This window comes from Pristiophorus japonicus, chromosome 9 (assembly GCF_044704955.1).
Source record: "Pristiophorus japonicus isolate sPriJap1 chromosome 9, sPriJap1.hap1, whole genome shotgun sequence".
Classification (NCBI taxonomy): domain Eukaryota; kingdom Metazoa; phylum Chordata; class Chondrichthyes; family Pristiophoridae; genus Pristiophorus; species Pristiophorus japonicus.
Genome location: NC_091985.1, coordinates 201,681,566 through 201,706,042, shown reverse-complemented (window position 1 = coordinate 201,706,042; position 24,477 = coordinate 201,681,566). Strand labels below are relative to the sequence as shown.

At 44.5% G+C, this 24,477-nt stretch overlaps 1 protein-coding gene across 4 annotated transcripts in view; it reads left to right on the top strand.

Annotated features, from left to right (window-relative positions):
• LOC139273405 (zinc finger protein 774-like) overlaps window positions 1-3,951 on the top strand; it is a 55,325-nt gene extending 51,374 nt beyond the window's left edge. For 3 of the 4 annotated variants that reach the window (XM_070890281.1, XM_070890282.1, XM_070890283.1), the window contains one exon: window positions 2,576-3,951. In XM_070890281.1, coding sequence (XP_070746382.1) covers window positions 2,939-3,781 — 843 coding nt within the window. In that variant the 5' untranslated portion in view covers window positions 2,576-2,938 and the 3' untranslated portion in view covers window positions 3,782-3,951. Of the gene's footprint in view, window positions 1-2,353; window positions 2,455-2,575 lie in introns of those variants that run through there. The other variant, XM_070890285.1, reaches the window with a different exon arrangement.
• Window positions 3,952-24,477: the final 20,526 nt, after the last annotated feature.

Below are 24,477 nucleotides of genomic sequence, written 5' to 3'. Positions count from 1 at the left end.
AAGTGTCAGTATCTATCCTATAATCACCAGTCAGTCCCACACTGACACTGCACCGGAGATTGAAAGTGGCAGTATACATCCTACACTCGCCTGTCAATCAGAACCTCACACAGTGTCCGAGAATGAGAGAGACAGTATCTATCCAACTATTATTATTAAGGATGCAGTAGCGCGACATTTGGAGTAGCGCAATTCAATCAAGCAGAGTCAGCATGGTTTTTTGAAAGGGAAATTATGTTTAACAAATTTGCTGGAGTACTTTGAGGATGTAACAAGCAGGGTGGATAAGGGGGAACCAGTGGATGTGGTGTGTTTGGATTATTTCCAGAAGGCATTCATAAGGTGCCACATAAAACATTACTGCACAAGATAAAAGTTCACGAGGTTGGGGATAATATATAGCATGGATAGAGGATTGGCTAACTAACAGAAAACAGAGAGTTGGGATAAATGGGTCATTTTCCGGTTGGCAAACAGTGATTAGTGGGGTACCGCAGGGATCGGTGTTAAGTCTTCAACTATTTACAATCTATATTAATGACTTGGATGAAGGGACCGAGTGTAATGTAGCCAAGTTTGCTGATGATACAAAGATGGGTGGGAAAGCAAACTGAGGAGGACACAAAAAATCTGCAAAGGGATATAGACAGGCTAAGTGAGTGGACAAAAATTTGGCAGATGGAGTATAATGTGGAAAATGTGAGGTTATCCACTTTGGCAGACATAATAGAAAGCAAATTATAATTTAAATGTAGAAAAATTGCAAAGTGCTGCAGTGCAGAGGGATCTTGGGGTCGTTGTGCATGAAACACAAAAAGTTAGTATGCAGCTACAGCAAGTGATCAGGAAGGCAAATGGAATGTTGGACTTTATTGCAAGGGGAAGAGAGTATAAAAGCAGGGAAGTCCTGCTACAACTTTACAGGGTATTGGTGAGGCCATGCCTGGAGTACTGTGTACTGTTTTGGTTTCCGTATTTGAGAAAGGATATACTTGCATTGGAGGCTGTTGAGAGAAGGTTCACGAGGTTGATTCTGGAGATGAGGGGGTTAATTTATGAGGATAGGTTGAGTAGATTGTGCCTATACACAATGGAGAAGAATGAGAGGTGATCTTTTTGAAACTTATAAGATAATGAGAGGGCTCGACAAGGTGGATGTAGAGAGAATATTTCCACTCATAGGGGAAAATAAAACTAGGGGACATAGTCTTAGAATAAAGGACCACCCATTAAAAACTGAGATGTGGAGACATTTCTTAGAGCGTTGTAAATCTATGGAATACTCTGCTCCAGAGAGCTGTGGAGGCTGGATCATTCAATACATTTTAAGGCGGAGATAGACAGATTTTTGAGCGATAACGGAGTAAAGAGTTATGGGGAGCGGGAAGGGAAGTGGAGCTGAGCCCATGATGCGATCAGCCATGATCTTATTGAATGGGGGAGCAGGCCCTAGGGGTCAAATGTCCTACTGCTCCTATTTCTTATCTTATGTTAACTGAACCCAGCCAGAATCAGCACCCTCTGCGATTGAGCGAGAGGGAGGGAAGTCAGTGAGTGTAGAACTGAACCCAGCCAGAGCCAGCACCTTCAGGGGAGGGGAACCAGTGAGTGTAGAACTGAACCCAGCCAGAGTCAGCACCTTCAGGGGAGGGGAACCAGTGAGTGTAGAACTGATCCCAGCCAGTCAGCACCTTCAGGGGAGGGGAACCAGTGAGTGTAGAACTGATCCCAGCCAGAGTCAGCACCTTCAGGGGAGGGGAACCAGTGAGTGTAGAACTGAACCCAGCCAGAGTCAGCACCTCCAGGGGAGGGGAACCAGTGAGTGTAAAACTGAACCCAGCCAGAGTCAGTACCTTCAGGGAAGGGGAACCAGTGAGTGTAGACGTGAACCCAGCCAGAGTCAGTACCTTCAGGGGAGGGGAACCAGTGAGTGTAGAACTGAACCCAGCCAGATTCTTAACACAAGCAGATTGTTAGTTTATTTTACTTGTATACAAGGGGAGAGTGCCCTAGACAAAGGCTAGGGTTACCAACTCCGCAATCCACAGAAATTGGAACATATTTATACACCCAAGTAAATGAGTCCCATCGAATCACGTGTAATGGTTCCTCTTTTTTGTGTCTGGTTTTTGGTTATCACATCCTCATTGTGGTTATAATTAAACAGAAAAAACAGATGACCTCAGTTGCTGCAAGGTATCGCAACCTGTGGTTTCAACTCCTGACAGCTTATTTGGTATAGTTGCTGAAGTAAGCTCTAATTCTTGGGTTGACCAAATATAATGTCCCAGCAAGCCTTGCAATCTATGGTTGCTCCTTTTTCTATCTTTCCACAGGAACCAGTGGGTGTAGAACTGAACCCAGCCAGGGTTGGTGATGATAATTGGGAGCGGAGGACAAGCTGCCTTCAGACGTGCGATGTGTTTGAATTTCAGGACAGGGACGGGGAAGAGTGTATGGATTTACTGCTTTGGAGGAACAAGAGAGGAAATAATGTTCCATACAATCTAAATTTGTCGGTTGTGAATTACTGTCCTTTACTTGCAGTAATGATTTTTGTAAACTCCTTTTCCAGGTTGTTTGAAGGGCAGGATTTGCAGACGGGAAACTCAAACCAAACATCACGTCAAGATCTGTCAGAATCACTCGATTCATCAGGACCTGAATATCATCGGCCTTTGAATGTGGAAGGAGAAATGTTTGTCTGTTCTGTCTGTGGGTACAGATTTCAAACATCAGTGTGACTGGAAAAGCACCGAGACACGCACACCCGAGTGAGAGTGTTCCAGTGCACTGACTGCGGAAAGAGCTTTAACCAGTGACACAGCCGAAAAAATATCGCAGCATTGACAGCGGGGAGAAACCATACACGCGTTCTGTGTGTGGACCAGGCTTCAATTGATCGTCCAACCTGGAGAGACACAAGGACACCCGCACCATGGAGAAACCGTGGGAATGTGGGGACTGTAGGAGGGGATTCAGTTCCCTGTCTGAGCTGGAAATTCATCGACGCAATCACACTGGGGAGAGGCCGTTCACCTGCTCTGAGTGCGGGAAGGGATTCACGCGCTCATTCCACCTGCTGACACACCAGCGAGTTCACACTGGGGAGAGGCCATTCACCTGCTCCGAGTGTGGGAAGGGATTCACTGCCTCATTCACCCTGCTGACACACCAGCGAGTTCACACTGGGGAGAGGCCGTTCACCTGCTCTGACTGTGGGAAGGGATTCACTGCCTCATCCAACCTGCTGACACACCAGAAAGTTCACACTGGGGAGAGGCCGTTCACCTGCTCCGAGTGTGGGAAGGGATTCACTGTCTCATCCACCCTGCTGACACACCAGCGAGTTCACACTGGGGAGAGGCCATTCACCTGCTCCGAATGTGGGAAAGGATTCACTCAGTCATCCCACCTGCTGGAACACCAGCGGGTTCACACTGGTGAGAGGCCGTTCATCTGCTCCGAGTGTGGGAAGGGATTCATTCTGTCATCCCACCTGCTGAAACACCAGCGAGTTCACACTGGGGTGAGGCCGTTCACCTGCTCCGAGTGTGGAAAGGGATTCACTCAGTCATCCCACCTGCTGAGACACCAGCGAGTTCACACTGGGGAGCGGCCATTCACCTGCTCAGAATGTAGGAAGGGATTCACTCAGTCATCCCATCTGCTGACACACCAGATAGTTCACACTGGGGTGAGGCCGTTCACCTGCTCTGAGTGTGGGAAGGGATTCACTCAGTCATCCCACCTGCTGAGACACCAGCGAGTTCACAAGTGACTGCAGGGTTTGGATTCTGCTGTTGTCCCAGACTGAATCGAGTCCATTCTGACAGTTGGGCTTTCTTTCTGCTGATATTGATTCCCCCTATAACTGGGCTGGAGTTTAATATTCTGGATATTTGACCAATTAATCGACGGGAAAATGCTCAGATTAAAAAATAATGCTGATTGTTTTGCATCCATTACTTCACCCTTTAAAAAAACATAAGAAATAGGAGCAGGAGTAGGCCATTGGCCACGCGAACCTGCTCTGCCATTTAATAAGATCATGGCTGATCTGATCTTGGGCACAGCTCCACTTTCCTGCCAGCTCACCATAACCCTTCACTCCGTTATCGCTCAAAAATCTGGCCAACTCCACCTTATATATATTCAATGGCCCAGCCTCCACAGCTCTCTGGGGTGGAGAATTCCAGATTTACGACCCTCAAAGTAGAAATTTCTCCTCCTCTCAGTTCTAAATCCCATATTCTTAAACTATGCCCCCTAGTTCTAGATTCCCCCACGAGTGGAAATATCCTCTCTGCATTTACCTAGTCGAGTTCCCTCAGTATCATATGTTTCAAGTAAATCACCTCTTATTCTTTTAAACTCCAATGAGTATAGGACCAACCTGCTCAACCTATTCCCATATGTCAACCTCTTCATCTCAGGAATCAAACTAATGAAGCTTCTCTGAACTGTCTCCAATGCAAGTATATCCCTCCTTAAATATGGAGACCAAAACTGTACGCAATACTCTAAGTGTAGTCTCACAAATACCCTGTACAGTTGTAGTAGGACTTCCCTGCTTTTATACATGATCCCCCTTGCAATAAAGTCCAACATTTCTATTGACTTTATAATTTCTTGCTGTAACTGCACGCTAACTTTTTGTGTTTCACACACAAGGGCAATCGGGTCCCTCTGTACTACAGCATTTTGTAATAGCTCGCCATTTAAATAATAAATTGTATTTTTATTTTTCCTGCCAGTGTGGATAACCTCACACTTTCCCACATTATACTCAAACTGCCAAATATTAGCCCACTCACTGAGCCTGTCTACATCTATTTGCAGATTCTTTGTGTCCTCCAATTTGCTTTCCCATCAGTTTTGTATCATCAGCAAACTTGGCTACATTACACTCAGTCCCTTCATCCAAGTCATTAATATAGATTGTAAATAATTGAGGCCGATCCCTGCGGCACCCCACTAGTCACCGTTTGCCAACCGGAAAATTATCTATTTATCCCGACTCTTCTGTTAGTTAGCCCACCCTCTATCCATGCTAATATATTACCCCCAATCCTGTGAACTTTTATCTTGTGCAGTATCCTTTTATGTGGCACCTTATTGAAAGCCTTCTGCAAATCCAAATACACCACATCCACTGGTTTTCCCTTATCTACCCTGCTTGTTACATCCTCAAAGAACTCCAGCAAATTTGTCAAATATGATTTCCCTTTCATAAAACCATGCTGACTCTGCCTGACTGTATTATGCTTTTCCAAATGTCCTGCTACTGTTTCCTTAATAAAGAACTCCAGCTTTTTCCCACCAACAGATGCTGGGCTAACTAGTCTATAGTTTCCTGATTTCTGTCTCTCTCCCTTTTTAAATAGGTGTGTTACATTTGTGGTTTTCCAAACCACTGGGAGCTCTCCACAATCCAAGGAGTTTTGGGAGATTTCAACCAATGCATCCACTATCTCTGCAGCCACTTCTTTTAAGACCCTAGGATGCAGGCCGTCAGGTCCAGGGGACTTATCCACCTTTAGTCCCATTATTTTACTGAGTACTTTTTCTTTAGTGATAGTGATTGTTTTAAGTTCTCCCTTCCCTAGAGTCCGTGAAAATCTATACTAAATATCAAAAGAGTTTTATTCAAATATTGAAAGCTGCAACAAATAGAGCTAAAGTTTGTTAAACAATTGATAAAATGAATTGAAGCTGCAGGTTGGTTTTGGATTTCTCTGGGATGGAGCCAGACATGATGTGCCTTGAAATACCGCCGGTGTCCAGTAGATGACGCTGTCCCGCCAATTAATTCAGATTGATTGGAGCGTGACTGCCCCCGAGAGCAGGAGAAATGAGGGCAGATCCAGTCAACACTGAACTTAGTGAACCCCACAGGGACATCGCACACTGCCCCCTCCCTGGGGCAGCTCAGGGTCAGACACTGAACACACTGCACCCCACAGGGACATCACACACTGCCCCCTCCCTGGGGCAGCTCAGGGTCAGACATTGAACACACTGCACCCCACAGGGACATCACACACTGCCCCCTCCCTGGGGCAGCTCAGGGTCAGACACTGAACACACTGCACCCCACAGGGACATCACACACTGTCCCCTCCCTGGGGCAGCTCAGGGTCAGACACGGAACATACTGCACACTATAGGTGATGCAAGAACTGCCCTGTCTCTGGGGGAGTCACTGCTGGAGGGTCCACAGACAGAAAGGGAACTTCTCCAAACATTCTGGTCATGAATCCCGAGTCAGATTGAGGCCGAATCCCTACATTATGCGCTGCAGCCTGGGAAGACACAGAGATCACATGGGACCTCACAGACCCTGGAGAAGCCCTCCAGACCGCAGAGCTTTGGCCCACAGACCTGGGACACTGCGCCTCCACACTGGGGGAGCGATCATTCTGCTCCCCCAGACCCCCCATGTTAGCTCTACTGTCACTGTGAGCTGCGGGGAGTTACATTTATCCCCAGCAGCACTCCTCCCCTGAAGATGCTGACTCTGGCTGGGTACAGAAATACAAAGCAAACATCTTAAATTTCCAGCACACACTCAGGAAATGTACCCCACTAACCGAGCACTGTACAGGACTGGAGCAGACAACACCTCCCTCAATTGTCCTGCTCCCAGACCCCCTCACCCTCCCCTGACCCAGACCCCCTCACCCTCCCCTGTTCCAGACTGACCCAGACCCCCCCCACCCTCCCCTGTCCCAGATTGACCCAGAGCCACCCACCCTCACCCTCCTCTGTCCCAGACTGACCCAGATCCCCCTCACCCTCCCCTGTCCCAGACTGACCCAGACCCCCCAGACCCCCCTCACCCTCCCCTGTCCCAGACTGATCCAGACCCCCCTCACCCTCAGCTGTCCCAGACTGACCCAGACCACCCTCGCCCTCCCCTGTCCCAGACTGACCCAGACCCCTCCCCTCACCCTCCGCTGTCCCAGACTGACACAAACCCCCCTCACCCTCCCCTGTCCCAGACTGACATAAACCCCCCTCACCCTCCCCTGTCCAGACTTCCTGAAAGTTTTTGGTAAGGTGCCGTACAAGGAGCTGCTCTATCAGATCGAAGCCTAAAACATAAGAACATAAGAAATAGCATGAGTCGGCGATTTAGTCCTTTGCACCTGCTCTGCCATTCAATGTGATCATGGCTGATCTGATCATGGACTCAGCTCCACTTCCCTGCCTGCTCCCCATATCCCTTTATTTCCTTATTGCTCAAAAAGCTGTCTATCTCTGCCTTAAATATATTCAATGACCCAGCTGCTACAGCTCTCTGGGACAGAAAATTCCACAGATTCACGACCCTCTGAGAGAAGAAATTTCTCCTCATCTCTGTTTTAAATGGGCAGCCCTTATTCTGAGACTATGCCCCCTAGCAATTCCTATTCTGACTAGCACGTGGCACTGGTAGCAATCCTGAGATTACTACTTTTGAGGTCCTATTTTTAAATTTAGCTTCTAGCTCCCTAAATTCATCTTGTAGGCCTCATCCCGTTTTTTTACCTAGATTGTTGGTACCTATATGCACCACGAAAGTGGCTGTTCAAAATGCCCTGCACCCGCTCTGAGACATCCTTGACCCTTGCACCAGTCAATGTCTGTTGAACAGGTAGAAATCTAGATCGACAAACAGAGCAGAGAGTTGCTGTTCAGATTATTGAATATATTATACTAAAAAATGAATGAACCTTCCTGGTACGATTTTTGCCTGAGAGCAGAATAGAAACACAAAGAACAGAGTATAAATCAGGAGGGGTTGTAACTGATGATCTCATTCAAGAATTTGTGATTGCGGCTGGAACCTGAGCCCTTCCATCTCTGCATAGGGCTTGGCACCACACTGGATGAGATCAGCTAAAGCAGCACAGGCAGGGGCTGGAAATTAGAGCCTTTCTGCTCAGTGTGTGTGGGCCAGTACCAAATTCAGCAAAGGCCTTGAACAAAACCTGGGTCCTTCCTGCGCCACGTGGGGCTCAATGCCACACGGATTGTAAATCTCTAACAGCACATGGCAGGTTTGGAACCAGGTTCCTTCCCGATCTGTGTGGAACTCAGTCCTAGAATAAGGGCCACCCATTTAAAACTGTGACGAGGAGAATTTCTTTTCTCAGAGGGTTGCAAATCTGTGGAATTCGCTGCCTCAGCGAGCTGTGGAAGCTGGGACATTGAATACATTTAAGACAGTGATAGGCAGTTTCTCAACCGATAAGGGGATAAGGGGTTATGGGGAGCGGGCAGGGAAGTGGAGCTGAGTCCATGATCAGATCAGCCAAGAAGGCATACAATGGCAGAGCAGGCTCGAGGGGCTGTATGGCCTACTTCTGCTCCTAGTTGTTATATTCTGTAAACATAAAAACATAGAAAATAGGTGCAGGAGTAGGCCATTCGGCCCTTGTAGCCTGCACCGCCATTCAATGAGTTCATGGCTGAACATGCAACTTCAGTACCCCATTCCTGCTTTCTCGCCATACCCCTTGATCCCCTTTTACTGGCTGTGATCAGCTAATTCAGTCCAAGCCGGGGGTGGAGCCTGGGCCCTTCTGTTTATTATTGCTCAGTACCACTCTAGATGTGTTAAACGAACTCAGCACAGACCGGGATTGGAACCTAAGGCCTTGCAGATCTGTTTGATGATCAGTACAACGCTGAGTGAGCTGAGCCAGCAGCACAGGCCGGGAATCAAATCTGGTTCCTTGCTTTTCTGTAGGGGCTCAGTACCATACCATGTGAGATCAGTATAACATTGCAAGGTGCGAATGGAATGTGCCCATAACACCTCCCCATACGAACCCAGAGCGTGGTTAGAATGTTGAACGTGCTACCACATTGTGCCGTTCAGGCGAATAGAATAGATGCAATTAAGGAGAAGTTAGATTATCAGTAAAAATGAATAGGAATACCTAATAGAGAACAATGGAGTGGGAGGAGGCTCCAGTGAAGCATAAACACCGACACAGACCGGTAGGACTGAATGGCCTGTTTCTATGTTGTAATTCTATGTAAAAAAAAAAGTTTATAATTTATGTACTGTTAACCTTCATTTCAAGAGAGCTGGAATACAAAGGCATGTAAGTTATGCTACAGTTGTTTAGACCAAAACTGAAGTAATGAAATGGGCACGGCACCTCAAGAAGGATATATTGGCATTGGAGGAGTTGCAGCACAGATTCACCTGAATTGATACCGGGGCGAAAATGATTTAAATTATTAAGACAAGTAGCATAGACAAGGCTTGCATTGCCTTGAATGCAGAAAATTAAGAGGCGATCTGAGCGAGGTGTATAAAACAATTAAATGATTAGTGGGGTAGAAAGAGAGTAACTGATTTCCTCGGGTGGGGAAATATAGAATTAGGGGCATAACCTTCAAATTAGAAATGTACAGTTGCAGGGATGATGGAAGGAAGGACTTCTTCACATAAAGGATCGTGATAATCTGGAATTCGCTCCCCTGAAAGCTACCAAGATTAGTTCGACTGAAATTGTCAGCACATAGATAGCTTATTGTTAGGTAAGGGGTGTAAGGCAGGTTAATGGAATTGAGATACAGACCAGCCATGGTCTAATTGAATAGCGAAACAGGCAATCAAACCTCGGACAGGACATTCCGTCTCCTTGATATTTTAACGGAAATGCTAAAAAATTTAAAAATAAATGACAATCAGCGAAATATTGTAGCAAGCCTTCAGTGCAAAAAAATGGCAAAAAATGCACCCGTCTCATCTATTCAGTTCCAAGCAGAGTGACATTCCTTCAAATATGTTCTGCTAAGGACATTGGCTGAAAACTTACCGGCAGACCGCTCCACCAATGTGTTCTGTGTTCTCCAGGTACCGATATCGGACTCAGAATCAATGGCGTCCAGAATATTATAAAATATATTCCCAACACAATCTGAGTGACCTAAAAAATAACAAATATCGTATTCTGCAAAGAAAGCTAAACTATATAAAACAACCAAAATGTATGTGTGGGTGTGCGAGAGAGAGAGAGAAATCAAGGATCGAGACAAATTAAACTTCCTTGAAAAGTGATTGAGATCATTGGATAAAAACGTGCACACTTTACCCACGTTAAACATCCACTCTCTCCACCACCAGCACACCCGTGGCTGCAATGTGTACCATCTGCAGGATGCACTGCAGTAGCTCACCGAGACATTTTCGGCAGCACCTCTCACACCGGGACCTCCGCCCGAAGGACAAGAGAATCAGGTGCATGGCTACACCATCAAGGCCGAGTCAATTTCCAAGTCTACCACCTACCCGACTTAGAAATATATCACCGTTCCTTCATAGCCGCTGTAAGCTGGAATTCCCTACCTATCTACAATGACAGAAAAGCAAAGAGCTGGGTGCTCTTTGCCTTTCCTCATTGTTCATAGGTTTGTATGTAACTTTTAGGGCTGCTGACGAAGAGCTGTGCGGCTCTTTATCGACCGGCGCAGACACGATGGGTCAAAATGGCCTCCTTCTGCGCTGTAAATGTCTATGTTTCTACGTTTCTAACAATGTCCTGGGAATAACTTCACCACATGGAATCCACCGGACCAAGAAGATGGTCCACCGCCATCTTCTCATGAAGAACGAAAGAGGGGCAATACATTTCGGTCTTTTCAGTGACGCCCATATCCCGCTACTCACTTTAAATGCAGTCTTGAACATTTTTCCCGGTTAGTAACCCTAATGGAATCGTGATCTTACTGAAGGTGTTTACAATTTGTATTAAATATAATTGCATAGCGTTTAGAACACAAATAGACAATTGTGCCCAAGTTGTCTATGCACGCATTTATACTCCACACTAACCTTCACCCACACCTCTTCAGCTCATCCTATTACTATATCCTTCCATTCCTTTTTCCATCATGTGCTGATATAGCTTCTGCTTAAGTACACTAATGTCGCTAGGAATAGAGAAGGGAATTCATCTTCATCAGCTAATTAATGCGCTGTGACTGGAACCAATATTTTCAAGACGAAATTGATAGCAGACCATTGCCAATTAAAATTGTAATTTACTTTAGAAGGAAATAAAGAATGATGGAAATGGTTTAATCTTACACATAGTGCTTTCGGTTTTCCCATCTGAATTTCTGGACCTTTTACTCTTCTGGTCGGTGAATCAGTCCGGGAGCCTCCTCGTCTCGCTGGGAATTCTCTTGTTAATACGGGGACTCATGGCGCTCACTTCAGTGTTCAGTGATGTCTCCATGGCCCAAGTATAAACTGGACAACAAACCCTTGGTGAATGAGAAGCAAGTGTCACACACATTATTGTGCTAACATGTCTCTTAATAATGACTAAACAATGCTCTTTATATTACAGTGTGACAATAGCAATTTGTAACACTGTAATCAAGCTGGCACCGAATCTACAATTACATATTAATGTACGACTGCACAAAATGGACGATATCGAATAGATTTTTATAGGGCCCCGCCAGATTTTCCCCTCGATGGACTTAAATGCAAGGGAAATTGAGCAGGGCATGTAACGGGGGTCTAATTCCATATCGCCCATTATATATCAGAGTTCAAATTACCCCCATTGTTTCCAACAAGAGCCATGTCTCTTCCCTAAAATAAATCGGATGTTCAATATGAAGGCTGCAGAACTTACCAGTGATTATTGGTATTCTGCGTCCTGTTTTAGACCTCCAGGGTCAATTTCACCCCCTCCGAGTTTTCTTACAATATAAAATGCTTATTTTATCAGAAAGTTATGGATTTGAATGAAAGCTTTTGGAACTCGCATTAACATTGGAGAACGGATTTTCATATGTATGAATGCAGTGTTCCGCTATTGTACAAGTATCGGTTATCCTGTTTTGTGTTTCCGCCTGTCCAATTTGAACTGCGTGATGAGATGCGCTTAATTTTGGTCGATCTATTGTGGAGTCTTCAGAGTAAACGACCTCTCCATTTACAATGGCTAAAATATGCAGCCAATTGGCCGCTCTCTGGGCTGAATACCCTCCAGATAGAGGTAAAGGAGTAAGCTCTCTAATACTGACACCATACTGTCGTGTTAGTTTAGTTTAGTTTTCATAACAAAATGTGATATATTAAGGGAAATAAAGTGGCTATCAATGAACGGTAGATGATGTAAAGAGAATAATCTTACCAAATAAGTGCATGACTGCAAGAGAGAGTAAATGTTCATTTTATTGTTTCCTGTTCTCACATTAACTCTGTGCATCTGACAATTCAAGACCCAATCTCGGTTTTTGTGGTGATCGACTGTGAGTCTAAGACGGCGGGACACGCACGTCGGCATGAAGTTATCTGGGCCAGGGCTGTGCTTTGTAGCAGTTTCTGCACATTGTCAATAGCAACCGAACCATAGCGAGTGGGTTCAGTAATTGCATGTGTTGGTGGAGTTTGGGATTCCAGCACAATGGGACTCCTCCCACTTGATTCCGTTCTTAATATCCAAATGTAGCCAAATTATCTCCAGTAATGGCTGCTGTCCCCGTCCCTAACTGTTACATTTGGAGGTTCCCCAAAGATTTAAGCTTCGCCCTCTCCCCTTCCTCATTCACAATTGCCCCTTGGTGACATCATCTGAAGATTAAAAGAAAAAAAAGACTTGCATTTATATAGCGTCTTTCACGACCACCGGATGTCTCAAAGCGCTTTACAGCCAATTAAGTACTTTTGGAGTGTAGTAACTGCTGAAATGTGTGAAACGCGGCAGCCAAATTGCACCACAGCAAACAAAAAGTAATATGATAATGACCAAATAATTTGTTTTAGTTATATTGATTGAGGGATAAATCTTAGCCAGGACACCGGGTTAACGCCGCTGCTCTTCCTCGAAATTTTGCCATGAGATCTTTTACGTCCACCTGAGAGTGCAGACGGGGCCTCGGTTTAACGTCTCCTCCAAAAGCCGGCACCTCCGCCAGTGCAGCGCTCCCTCAGCACTGCGCTGGAGTGTCAGCCTAGAATTATGTGCTCAATTCCTGGAGTGGGACTTGAACCCACAACTTGGAGTCAGCTTCCACATGTGCTGACGTAATAACTCTCGGACCCTATGCCCTTTGAATACAGCAGATGAAGAAGGCGACCCAATTGATGAATTTAAGGTACTCAAAGTATTTGATAGACTAGATAGAAATTTAAAAAAACATAATCTAGTGTTGGAGTCCATAAATAGGTGGGCATGGCCTTAGAATTAGAACAAGTCATGTTCAGGACTGATGTTAGGAAGCACGTCTTCACTCAAAAGCTGTTGAGGCTATGTCAATTGAAAATATTAAAACTGATTATTTGTAGATTTTTGTGAGAAACGTCATTAAGAGTTACCGAACCAATGCGGGTGGATGGAGGTAATATACAGATCCTCGAATATCTAATGGCATGGTGGAACAGGCTCCAGGGGTTGAAAGCCCTCATCCTTTCCTATATTCCTAAATCCAAAATGTACTTGGTCTTTTTTCATAACTTTACCTACTTGCATGTCTACTTCGAAGGAATTGTCCTTGAACTTCTGACCTCTCTATTAAGTGACATCATTCAGTATCATTTCCTTAAATATATGCGATCATAGCTGAAAAAATCTATTTTGTCACACTTATCTACAGTAAACATCATCTGTCATCTCTATCCCCAGTTCTACAAGCTGTTTTCCTGAAGGAGCTGACAGTTCTGATTTCTTTTTAACAAACTCCTTAGTTTCGTGTTGTGAGCAAATTTTGAGATTGTTCTTAATATTTCCAATCTTACTTCATCTCAATGCAGAAAGCACAAAACTGCATTCCTGTGCTACACTTCAACCCCAGCTCCAACCTTCCGCATTCGAACTAACATCAATATAACCGAACGTTTTGATACTTGTCCATCAGTCGCCTTTTTATCTACGCTGCTACATTTTTCTGATCCAAAAGATCTGATTTTACAGAACAAGTAATTATAAATAGAAGCGGACCATTTTGGTCTTGTACAAGGCCTTGGTCAGACCTGAGTTAGAAAAATGAGTCCAATTTTGGTTCCCTCACGTGGCGAGCGAACCTGAGGATAGAATTGGTGCAGAGGAGGGTCACAAGACTAATACCCATTTAGTAGCATCCTAGTTGCCAAGGTAGGCTCAGAGCGATGGGTTTGTACACGTTGGAGAAGCGTAGCCATACAGATGAATTGATGAAGGTTTATAAGATGATGGTGGGATTAACTTGCCTTTTTCTACACAAAATGTTTCAACTAAATAGGTTAGTGAGGACCAAGGGTCACAATCTCAAGTTGTATCCTGCCAGATCCAGGTAGAATTTCAGGAGGCAGTTATTTTCTCAAAGCAGCTGCTGGCTTGTGCGGTGGACGCCGAGTCACTGAATTCCATCAAGCGAGAGCTGGATCTGCTAATGGCTGGTGCGGGGTCACCTCGTACAATAGGAAGGCACCTGGTAACGTTACTCAGGGGCGACGTGATCTCATGGAGTAATTATAATCACCTAAAGGGTTCGGAGAGGAATTTTCCAGATGTTTAACCACTCATGATCCTGGATATATATCTGGAGTTTTTTTTGCCTCTGGCAGTGGATCACATGGTTTTCGGTGATATAGCGAGTTTATATATTGCGATGCAAAAGGCAACACAACTGTACAGGACAGCCTGGATTGATCAGTAGGTGCTTTCTGTCCGCCACTGTTCGTATGTTCCTAACACGCCACTTGTGGAAAACCTTATGAAACACCTGATAAAAAATTATACTATTAATTTACTTCATCCCTTCCATCTTTGCAATGGGTTAATTTTTAAAATATTCTGCACAAGTTGTCAAACATGATTTGACTTTCTTAAATGCGTGCAGGCGGCGCTGGAAGTAACCTGTGCATTTCTAAATGCTCACGAATTTTATCTCAGATTCTTGATTTTAAGCGTTTGCCCAAAAACTGACGTTGAACTACGTGGGCTGCACTCGGTTTACAGGTTGGAGTAAATATCAGGTCAAACCCCAGCGCCACAACTTGGGAGACGGACTCAAACTGAGGGATCAGACCAAAATTGGCAATAAGTAGAAATCGTTGCAATGTCTCAAAAGGACCCAAACGGACTCAAACCCACACGAATAAACAACAGTACTTCTCCCACTAATAGACTCGACAGAACTTAAACTCAAATTGCAGACCTCCAAAAAAATGCAGTTGCTGAAACCACTGGCTGCGGTTGGGTTACTATTGACAATGAGCAGAAACTTCTGCAAAGCACAAATCTGACCCAGATAATGTCATGCGTACGGACGTGTTCCGCCGCCTTAGAATCACATTGTCGATCACCGCCTGAGCCCAGATGGGTTATTGACTGGTCGGATGTAGCGAGCGGAGATGTAAACAGGAAGCAAGAACATTAACATTTACTGGTTGTCAACAGTCAAACCATTATTCGGTAAAAACATCCCTGTATACCGTCGATCACTGGGGGAAATCGGCATTATATCCCCAACTAAATGTAATCCTAGAATTGTGCAGTACAAATAGAGGCCATTCGGCCTACAGTACCCGTGCCGGCATATATCAGTCACATTCTGTTATAAAAACTAAATAACAAAACTAATACTCCAGTATTCCAACAGTGCCGGAATGCTGACCCCTTGAACGCCGCCATTTTCTACCTACGGCATGCTGGATCCATTGAGCGGTGCATTGGCCGCACGTTTTAGCTGTTGAAAAACGATAACGTAGCATTCTTGATAATTAAGAGTCAGCATTTGGTCAGTGATTGCATACTCACCGTTGAGTTAGATGGTTGAGGGCTAGATTCCTATTCCAGCATAGAATCTAGGCTGAAACTCCCAGTGACAGAACTGAGGGACGTGCCGTCTTTCGAAGACATATTAACATAAGAACACATGAAATAGGAGCAGGAATAGGCCATTTATTCCCTCAAGCCAGCTCCGCCATTCAATAAGATTATGATTTGACCATGGCCTCAACTGCACTTTCCTGCCCGTTCCCCATAACACTTAATAGAAATTCAAGTTCTTTATTTCAATGGACGTTTAAGTTTAAATAGAATCATGGAATAATACAACATAGAAGGAGGCCATCTGGTCTGTTCAGTCAATGCTGGCTCTTTCATCGAGCAATCAAATTAGTCTCACTCTCCGCTCTTTTTCCATATCCCTGCAATTCTTCTCCTTCAAGTATTTTTCCAATTCCTTTTTGACGGCTACGAATGAATCTTGTATCCATCACCCTACCAGGCAGTGCATTCGAAACACTAACCACTCGTTGCATAAACGTTTTCCTTCATGCCACCTCTGGTCACTCAGAGGGTGGTGAATCTTTGGAATTCTCTACGTCAGAGAGCTGTGGAGGCTCAGTCTTTGAATATATGCAGGACAAGGATAGATAGATTTTTGAATATTAAGGGAATCAAGGGATATGGGGATACTGCAGGAAAGTGAAGTTGAGGTGGAAGACCAGCCATGATCTTATTTAATGGCGGAGCAGGCTTCAGGATCTGAATGACCTACTCCTGCTCCTGATTCTTATGTCCTTTTTACAATTACCTTAAATCTGTGCCCTCTGGTTATCGACCATTGACAGCAGATTATTTGTACTTACTTTATCGAAACATTTCATGATTTTAAGCACCTCTATCAAATCTCTGCTTAGCCTTCTCTGCTCTGAGCAGTACAACCCCAACTTCCCTTATCTGTCCATATCACTGTAATCCTTCATCCCTGGAACAATTCTAATAAATCTATCCTGTACCTTCTCCAAAGCCTAATGTGTTGTGCCTACTACTGGGCACAATACTATCATCATCATGGGCAGTCCCTCGGAATCGAGGAAGACTTGCTTCCAATCTGAAAATGTGTCCTTAGGTTGCTGACGAGCCCAATACGAGAGTCACAGTCCCTGTCACAGGTGGCAGCGATAGTTGTTGAGGGTAAGGGAAGGTGCGATAGGTTTGCCGCACATTCTTTCCACTGCCTGCACTTGATTTCTGCATGCTCTTGGCGATGAGACTTGAGGTGCTCAACGCCCTCCCGGATGCACTTCCTCCACTTAGGGATGCACTTTGGCCAGGGTCTCCCAGGTGTCAGTGGGGATGTTGCACTTTTTCAGGGAGGCTTTGAGGGTGTCCCTGCAAAGTTTCCTCTGCCCACCTTTGGCTCGTTTGCCGTGAAGGAGTTCCGAGTAGAGCCCTTGCTTTGGGAGTCTCGTGTCTGGCATGCGAACAATGTGGCCTGCCCAGCGGAGCTGATCAAGTGTGGTCAGTGCTTCAATGCCTGGGATGTTGGCCTGGTCAAGGACGCTAATGTTGGTGCATCTGTCCTCCCAGGGGATTTGAAGGATTTTGCGGAAGCATCATTGGTGGTATTTCTCTAGCGACTTGAGGTGTCTACTGTACATGGTCTATGTCTCTGAGCCATACAGGAGGACGGGTATTACTACAGCCCTGTAGACCATGAGCTTGGTGGCAGTTTTGAGGGCCTGATCTTCAAACATTCTTTTTCTCAGGGAGCCGAAGGCTGCACTGGCGCACTAGAGGCGGTGTTGAATCTCGTCGTCAGTGTCTGTTCTTGTTGATAATAGGCTCCCGACTTATGAGAAATGGTCCACAATACTATAGCTGGGAGAGAACTCGTGTTTCATATAGAATTAGCATAACTTCTTGGCTTTTGTACTCTATGACTCCATTGACAAAATCCAGAATCCCATATGTTTCATTAACTGCGTTGTTAACCTAAACTGCCACCTTCAAATATTTATGCACAAATGTCCTTAGGACTCTCTGTTCCTGCACCCCCTTTAAAATTGTACCACACAGCTTTTAATGTCTCACCTCAGTCTTCTTACACTGTTCTGTGTTGAATTTCATCTACCGTGTGATATACTATACCACCAGACTGTTTATGCCCTCTTGAAGTCTTTTAGTATTTTAAACACACGTCAAGTTTTGTGTCATCTGTAATGCTGTAACCCAAAGTCTGTTATTAAGATATGTATCAATCAATTTGATTTTACTCGAGAGGGTACAGATTAGATTTACGAGGTTGTTTTCAGGTCTGGGAATTTTAGTTATGAGTATCGGCTGGGGCTATTTTCTTTGGAACAGAGGAGGCTAAGGGAAGGTTTCATTGATGTGTATAAAATTATGAGGGTGGAATTGAATGACCTATTTCCCCCAGCAGAGTGGTCAATAACAAGTGGATTTAAAGTAATTGGTAGAAGGATTAGAGGGAGATGAGGAGAAACTTATTCACCCAGAGAGTGGTGGGGGTCTGGAACTCACTGCCTCAAAAGTGGTAGAGGCAGAAAGTCTCATCACATTTTAAAAGTACTTGAGTATAAATTTGAAGCACAGATCTTACAGAGCTACAGATCGGTGGGATTAGGCTGGATAGCTCTTTTTTGTCCACTTCGAAACTACGAGCCGAATGGCCTCCTTCTGTGCCATAATGTTTTATGATTATATGATTCTATGAGATTGGAAGATTGTGGCCATTCACACGGCAATTTCTATCTTACTTCTATCAGCAATCTAGGATGAATCCCATCCAGACCGGTTGGCTTGCCCACTTTTACCACAGCCAGCTTTTCTAGTACATCTTCTTTATCTATTTTCATCAAGTATCCCGACAACCGTCATGTTTACCGTAGCTTTGGCAAAGTCCTCTTCCTCGCTAAACACTGATGCAAAGTACTCATTTCGTAGCTCAGCCATGCCTTCTGCCTCTAGCAAAAGATTAACATGTTGACCAATTAGCCCTACGGCTCATATGACATGCCTTTTATTGTTAATATGCAGATAGAAGACACTTGGTTTCCCTTTTATGTTAGCCGCCAATCTATTCTCGTACTGTTACTTTCCCTCTATTATATCGTTTTTCACTTCTCCTTATTTCTTTGTTATATTCATCCTGATTCTACCTTGTATTATCAAGCAGACATCTGTCACACGCTGCCTTTTATGCTTCATCCTACTCTCTAAATCCTTCGTCATCCAGCGAGCACTGTCTTTGTTTGCCCTCCCTTTCCCCCTTGTGGGAATGTACTTAGACTATACCCGAACCATCTCCACTTTAAAGGCCGCCCATTGCTCCATTACATTTCTGTCTGCCAGTCTTTGACTCCAGTTTACCCATGACAGATTCAATTCGTTGAAAATATCCCTCCTCCAGCTAAGTATTTTTTAAATTCTGTATTGCTCAGTGTCCTTCTCGGTAAGTAATCTAAACAGTATGATAGTATGATTACTATTCCCGTGAAGCTCCCCCACTTCTCTACTTGTCCCACTTCAACTGAAGAAGGAAAATGCAGCCTGAAGGCTCTGTGCCTCAATGCGAGGAGTATTCATAATAAGGTGGATGTATTAACTGCACAGCCAGCTATTAACGATTATGAAATAATTGGGATTACGGAGACATGGTGCCAGGGTGACCAAGGCTGGGAACTCAACATCCAGGGGTATTCAACATTCAGGAAGGATAGACAGAAAGGAAAAGGGTGTGGGGTAGCATTGCTGGTTAAAGAGAATATTAACGCAATAGTAAGGAAGGACATTAGCTTGGATGACGTGGAATCTGTATGGGTAGAGCTGCAGAATACCAAAGGGCAGAAAACGCTAGTGGGAGTTTTGTACAGACCACCAAACAGTAGTAGTGAGGTTGGGGACAACATCAAACAAGAAATTAGGGATGCATGCAATAAATGTACAGCAGTTATCATGGGCGACTTTAATCTACATATAGATTGGGCTAACCAAACTGGTAGCAATATGGTGGAGGAGGATTTCCTGGAGTGTATTAGGGATGGTTTTCTTGACCAATATGTCGAGGAACCAACTAGAGGGCTGGCCATCGTAGACTGGGTGATGTGTAATGAGAAAGGACTAATTAGGGAAGAGTGACCATAACATGGTAGAATTATTTATTAAGATGGAGAGTGACACAGTTGATTCAGAGAATAGCGTCCTGAACTTAAGGAAAGGTAACTTCTATGGTATGAGACATGAATTGACTAGAATGGACTGGCAAATTATACTTAAAGGGTTGACGGTGGATAGGCAATGGCAGACATTTCAAGATCTCATGGATGAACTTCAACAATTGTATATCCCTGTCTGGAGTAAAAGTAAAATGGGGAAGGTGGCTCAACCGTGGCTAACACGGGAAATTAGGGATAGTGTTAAATCCAAGGAAGAGGCATATAAATTGGCCAGAAAAAGCAGCAAACCTGAGGACAGGGAGAAATATAGAATTCAGCAGAGGAGGACAAATGGTTTAATTAGGAGGGGGGAAATAGAGTATGAGAGGAAGCGTGATGTGAACATAAAAACTGACTGCAAAATCTTCCATAGATATGTGAAAGAGAAAAAGATTAGTGAAGACAAACGTAGGTCCCCTGCAGTCAGAATCAGGTGAATTTATAATGGGGAACAAAGAAATGGCAGATTAATTGAACAAATACTTTGGCTCTGTCTTCACGGTGGAAGACACAAGTAACCTTCCGGAAATACTAGGAGACCGAGGGTCTAGCAAGAAGGAGGAACTGAAGGAAATCCTTATTAGTCAGGAAATTGTGTTAGGGAAATTGATGGGATTGAAGGCCGATAATTCCCCAGGGCCTGATAGTCTGCATCCCAGAGTACTTAATGAAGTGGCCTTAGAAATAGTACATGGTGATCATTTTCCAACAGTATGTCGACTCTGGATCAGTTCCCATGGACTGGAGGGTCGCTAATGTAATACCACTTTTTAAAAAAGGAGGGAGAGAGATAACGGGGAATTATAGACCGGTTGTGCCTGAATTAACCTGATTTCGGTCGTGCAGAAAACGTTGCAATCAATTATTAAAGATGAAATAGCAGCGCATTTGGAAAGCAGTGACAGGATCAGTCCAAGTCAGCATGGATTTATGAAATGGAATTCATGCTCGACAAATCTTCTAAAAACATTTTGAGAGTGTAACTAGTAGAGTGGACAAGGGAGAACCAGTGGGTGTGGTGTATTTGGACTTTCAAAAGGCTTTTGACAAGGTCCCACACAAGAGATTAATGTGCAAAATTAAAGCACCTGGTATTGGGGTACTGTATTGACGTGGATAGATAACTGGTTGGCAGACAGGAAGCAGAGAGTCGGGATAAATGGGTCCTTTTCAGAATGGCAGGCAGTGACGAGTGTGTTGCCGCAGGTTTAAATGCTGGGACACTAGCTATTTAGAATATATATCAATGATTTAGATGAAGGAATTGAGTGTAATATCTCCAAGTTTGGAGATTACACCAAGCTGGATGGCAGTGTGAGCTATGAGGAGGATGTTAAGCGGTCTGCAGGGTGACTTGGACAGGTTAGTTGAGTGGGCAAATGCATGGCAGATGCAGTATAATCTGGATAAATGTGAGGTTATCCACTTTGGCAAAAACAGGAAGGCAGAATATTATCTGAATGGCGACAGATTTGGAAAAGGGAAGGTGCAACGAGACCTGGGTGTCATGGTTTATCAGTCATTTGAAAGTTGGCATGCAGGTACAGGAGGCGGTGAAGAAGGCAAATGGCATGTTGGCCGTCATAACTAGGGGATTTGAGTATAGGAGCAGGGAGATCTTACTGCAGTTGTACAGGGCCTTGGTGAGGCCTCACCTGGAATATTGTGTTCAGTTTTGGTCTCCTAATCTGAGGAAGGACGTTCTTGCTATTGAGAGATTGCAGCGAAGGTTTACCAAACTGATTCCCGGGATGGCAGGACTGACGTATGAGGAGAGACTGGATCGACTGGGCCTGTATTCACTAGACTTTAGAAGAATGAGAGGAGATTCCAGAGAAACATTTAAAATTCTGACGGAATTGGACAGGTTAGAGGCAGGAAGAATGTTCCCGATTTTGGGGAAGTCCAGAACCAGGGGTCACGGTCTAAGGATAAGGGGTAAGCCGTTTAGGACCGACATGAGGAGAAATTTCTTCACTTAGAGAGTTGCTAACCTGTGTAATTCTCTACCGCAGAAAGTTGTTGAAGCCAGTTCGTTAGATATATTCAAGAGGGAGTTAGGTGTGGCCCTTATGGCTAAAGGGATCAAGAGGTATGGAGAGAAAGCAGGAAAGGGGTACTGAGGTGAATGATCAGCCAGGATCCTATTGAATGGTGGTTCGGCTCAAAGGGCCGAATGGCCTACTCCTGCACCTATTTTCTATGTTTCTATGGACAGCCCATATATCTGACATACATGGCGATATTCGACCATCTGAAGTCAGGCTGTGAGAAACCAACTTCTAACAACAGCCCGGGCATAAAGAATGGGAAATAAAAAGAAAGACTTAGAAACATAGAAACATAGAAAATAGGTGCAGGAGCAGGCCATTCAGCCCTTCTAGCCTGCACCGCCATTCAACGAGTTCATGGCTGAACATGAAACTTCAGTACCCACTTCCTGCTTTCACGCCATACCCCTTGATCCCCCGACTTGAAATTATATAGCACCTTTCGCGACCAGCGTATGTCCCAAAGCGCTTTGCAGCCAAGGAATTACTTTTGTTTTAAAGTGTAGTCACTGTTGAAATGTAGGAAAGGCGGTAGCCAATTTGTGCACAGCGAGCTGCCAAAAACAGCAATGTACTCATGGTCAGATAATCTGTTTCCAGTGATGTTTATTGAGGAATAAATATTGGCTGGTACAACAGGGATAACTCCTCTGCTCTTCTTCGAAATAATATTTTGGGATATTTTCCACCCCCTTTAGAGGGCAGGCGGGCCTCGGCTTAAGGTATAAACTGAAGGTCGGCAACCCCGTGTGCAGCACTCCCTCAGTACTGCACTGATGTGTCAGCCTAGATTGTGTACTGAAGTCTCTGCAGTGGGACTTGAAGCGATAACCTTCTGAATCAGAGGCGAGTGTGCTACCAGCTGAGCCACGGCTGACACGAAAGAAGGAGGAAAACGAATTCGACGCCTTTGATTCATTTTTCCATCCAGGCCCGAAAAGTAAATACATTGAGAGTTTCAATCTACACTTCTGCCAAGTGTTTGCACAAATCTGTGCAACTTTACATTCTGCATAGACGCCGACAAAGAAAAATGCACCGTCAGAGCGCGGTCCTCAGAGGAACAAACCCCAGTCATCACTGTTCTGGTCTCGATTATTAGTGGGATGTATATAGAGAACCACTTACATGCAATTTCCAAAAGTTTCTCCTGCTCCCTATGTCTCGCCGAATCGTTAACCCGTGTATAGAGAATGTGTTTTGGATTCATAAACACGTAATTCATAACTCATAATCTCGCAATATCCTAAGTTAAGGCAACATGGACCACGAGTTCTACTGTTTGTTGAATAATATCACAATTCAGCCAATGTTTTCGGGTACGGCAATGTCATGGTTATGCTACTCGACTACTGACATAGTGCCCTCAATAGTAATCCAGACTGTGAGCTAAAATCCCACTATGCCAGCTTCAGAATTTGAATTCGGCTTCTGAAAATTCCTGGTAATAAAAAGCTGGCATCAGTGAAAACACAACCTGCATTCTTTACCCGGTCTGGACCTATATGTGACTCCAGTTCCACACCAATGTGGTTGAGTGTTATCTGCCCCTCTGAAGTGGACTAGCAAGCCTGTCAGCTGTATCCAGGAGAGCTAAAGATGGGCATTGCATGCCGACCTTGCCAACGACGCCCACGTGCCTAGAATGAATAAAAGCAACTGAAAGGATTAATATGTTCTTTTGGTATTCGGTTTCACGAGAAAGTGAACCAGATAAGAAATTATCGCTTGCAAAATATTTCGGGATAGTTGAATAATCAGAGGTTATTGAAAATCTACTGTCCAGTGTTAGCACCTATTTCTTCACTTCATCGTTCAAGCTCCCGATAAAAGAACCATCAGTGCGGACACAGGAACCGTCTCTCCACTTATTGGACCAAGTGTAATATCTAGACTCACATTCCAGATCAGCATTCCCGCATTCTTGCTTTCAAATATCAGCTGTACTCCTTGGAACTGAACTAACGAAAACAGATGCAGAGAAGATAGCATGTTTGGACTGTTGCTTTAAGAAGCCAGTGAAACAACAGGGTTAAACTCCACCCCCGGCTAATCGGTTATATCAGACACACCCCGCAGTGTTACTCAAGTGTTCCACCATAAAGGCTCGCGAAGTCTAAAGGAGAACGCAGAATTCCAATTGGTGATCGATATTCACGGGTAAGTTATGCCGACTTCATATTGTACATTTAATCAATATTACCAAAGTGACATGGCATTTGTTGCGAAAAATGGGGACAACTTAATCCCTGGGCGATGGTGTAAATTGAGCTATGTGGGATAAACCCCCACAGATGTTCCTTTCCATTGAGGTCAATTGAAGGGAAATCTGGCGAGGACGGATAACAGCCCATTGGATACCGCCCGTTTTATGTTATCTGTCAAAGTTAAAATTGCGACCAACGTATATAGAATTGTGACAAGTTTATCTGCATAATAATTAGATGGATGGATACC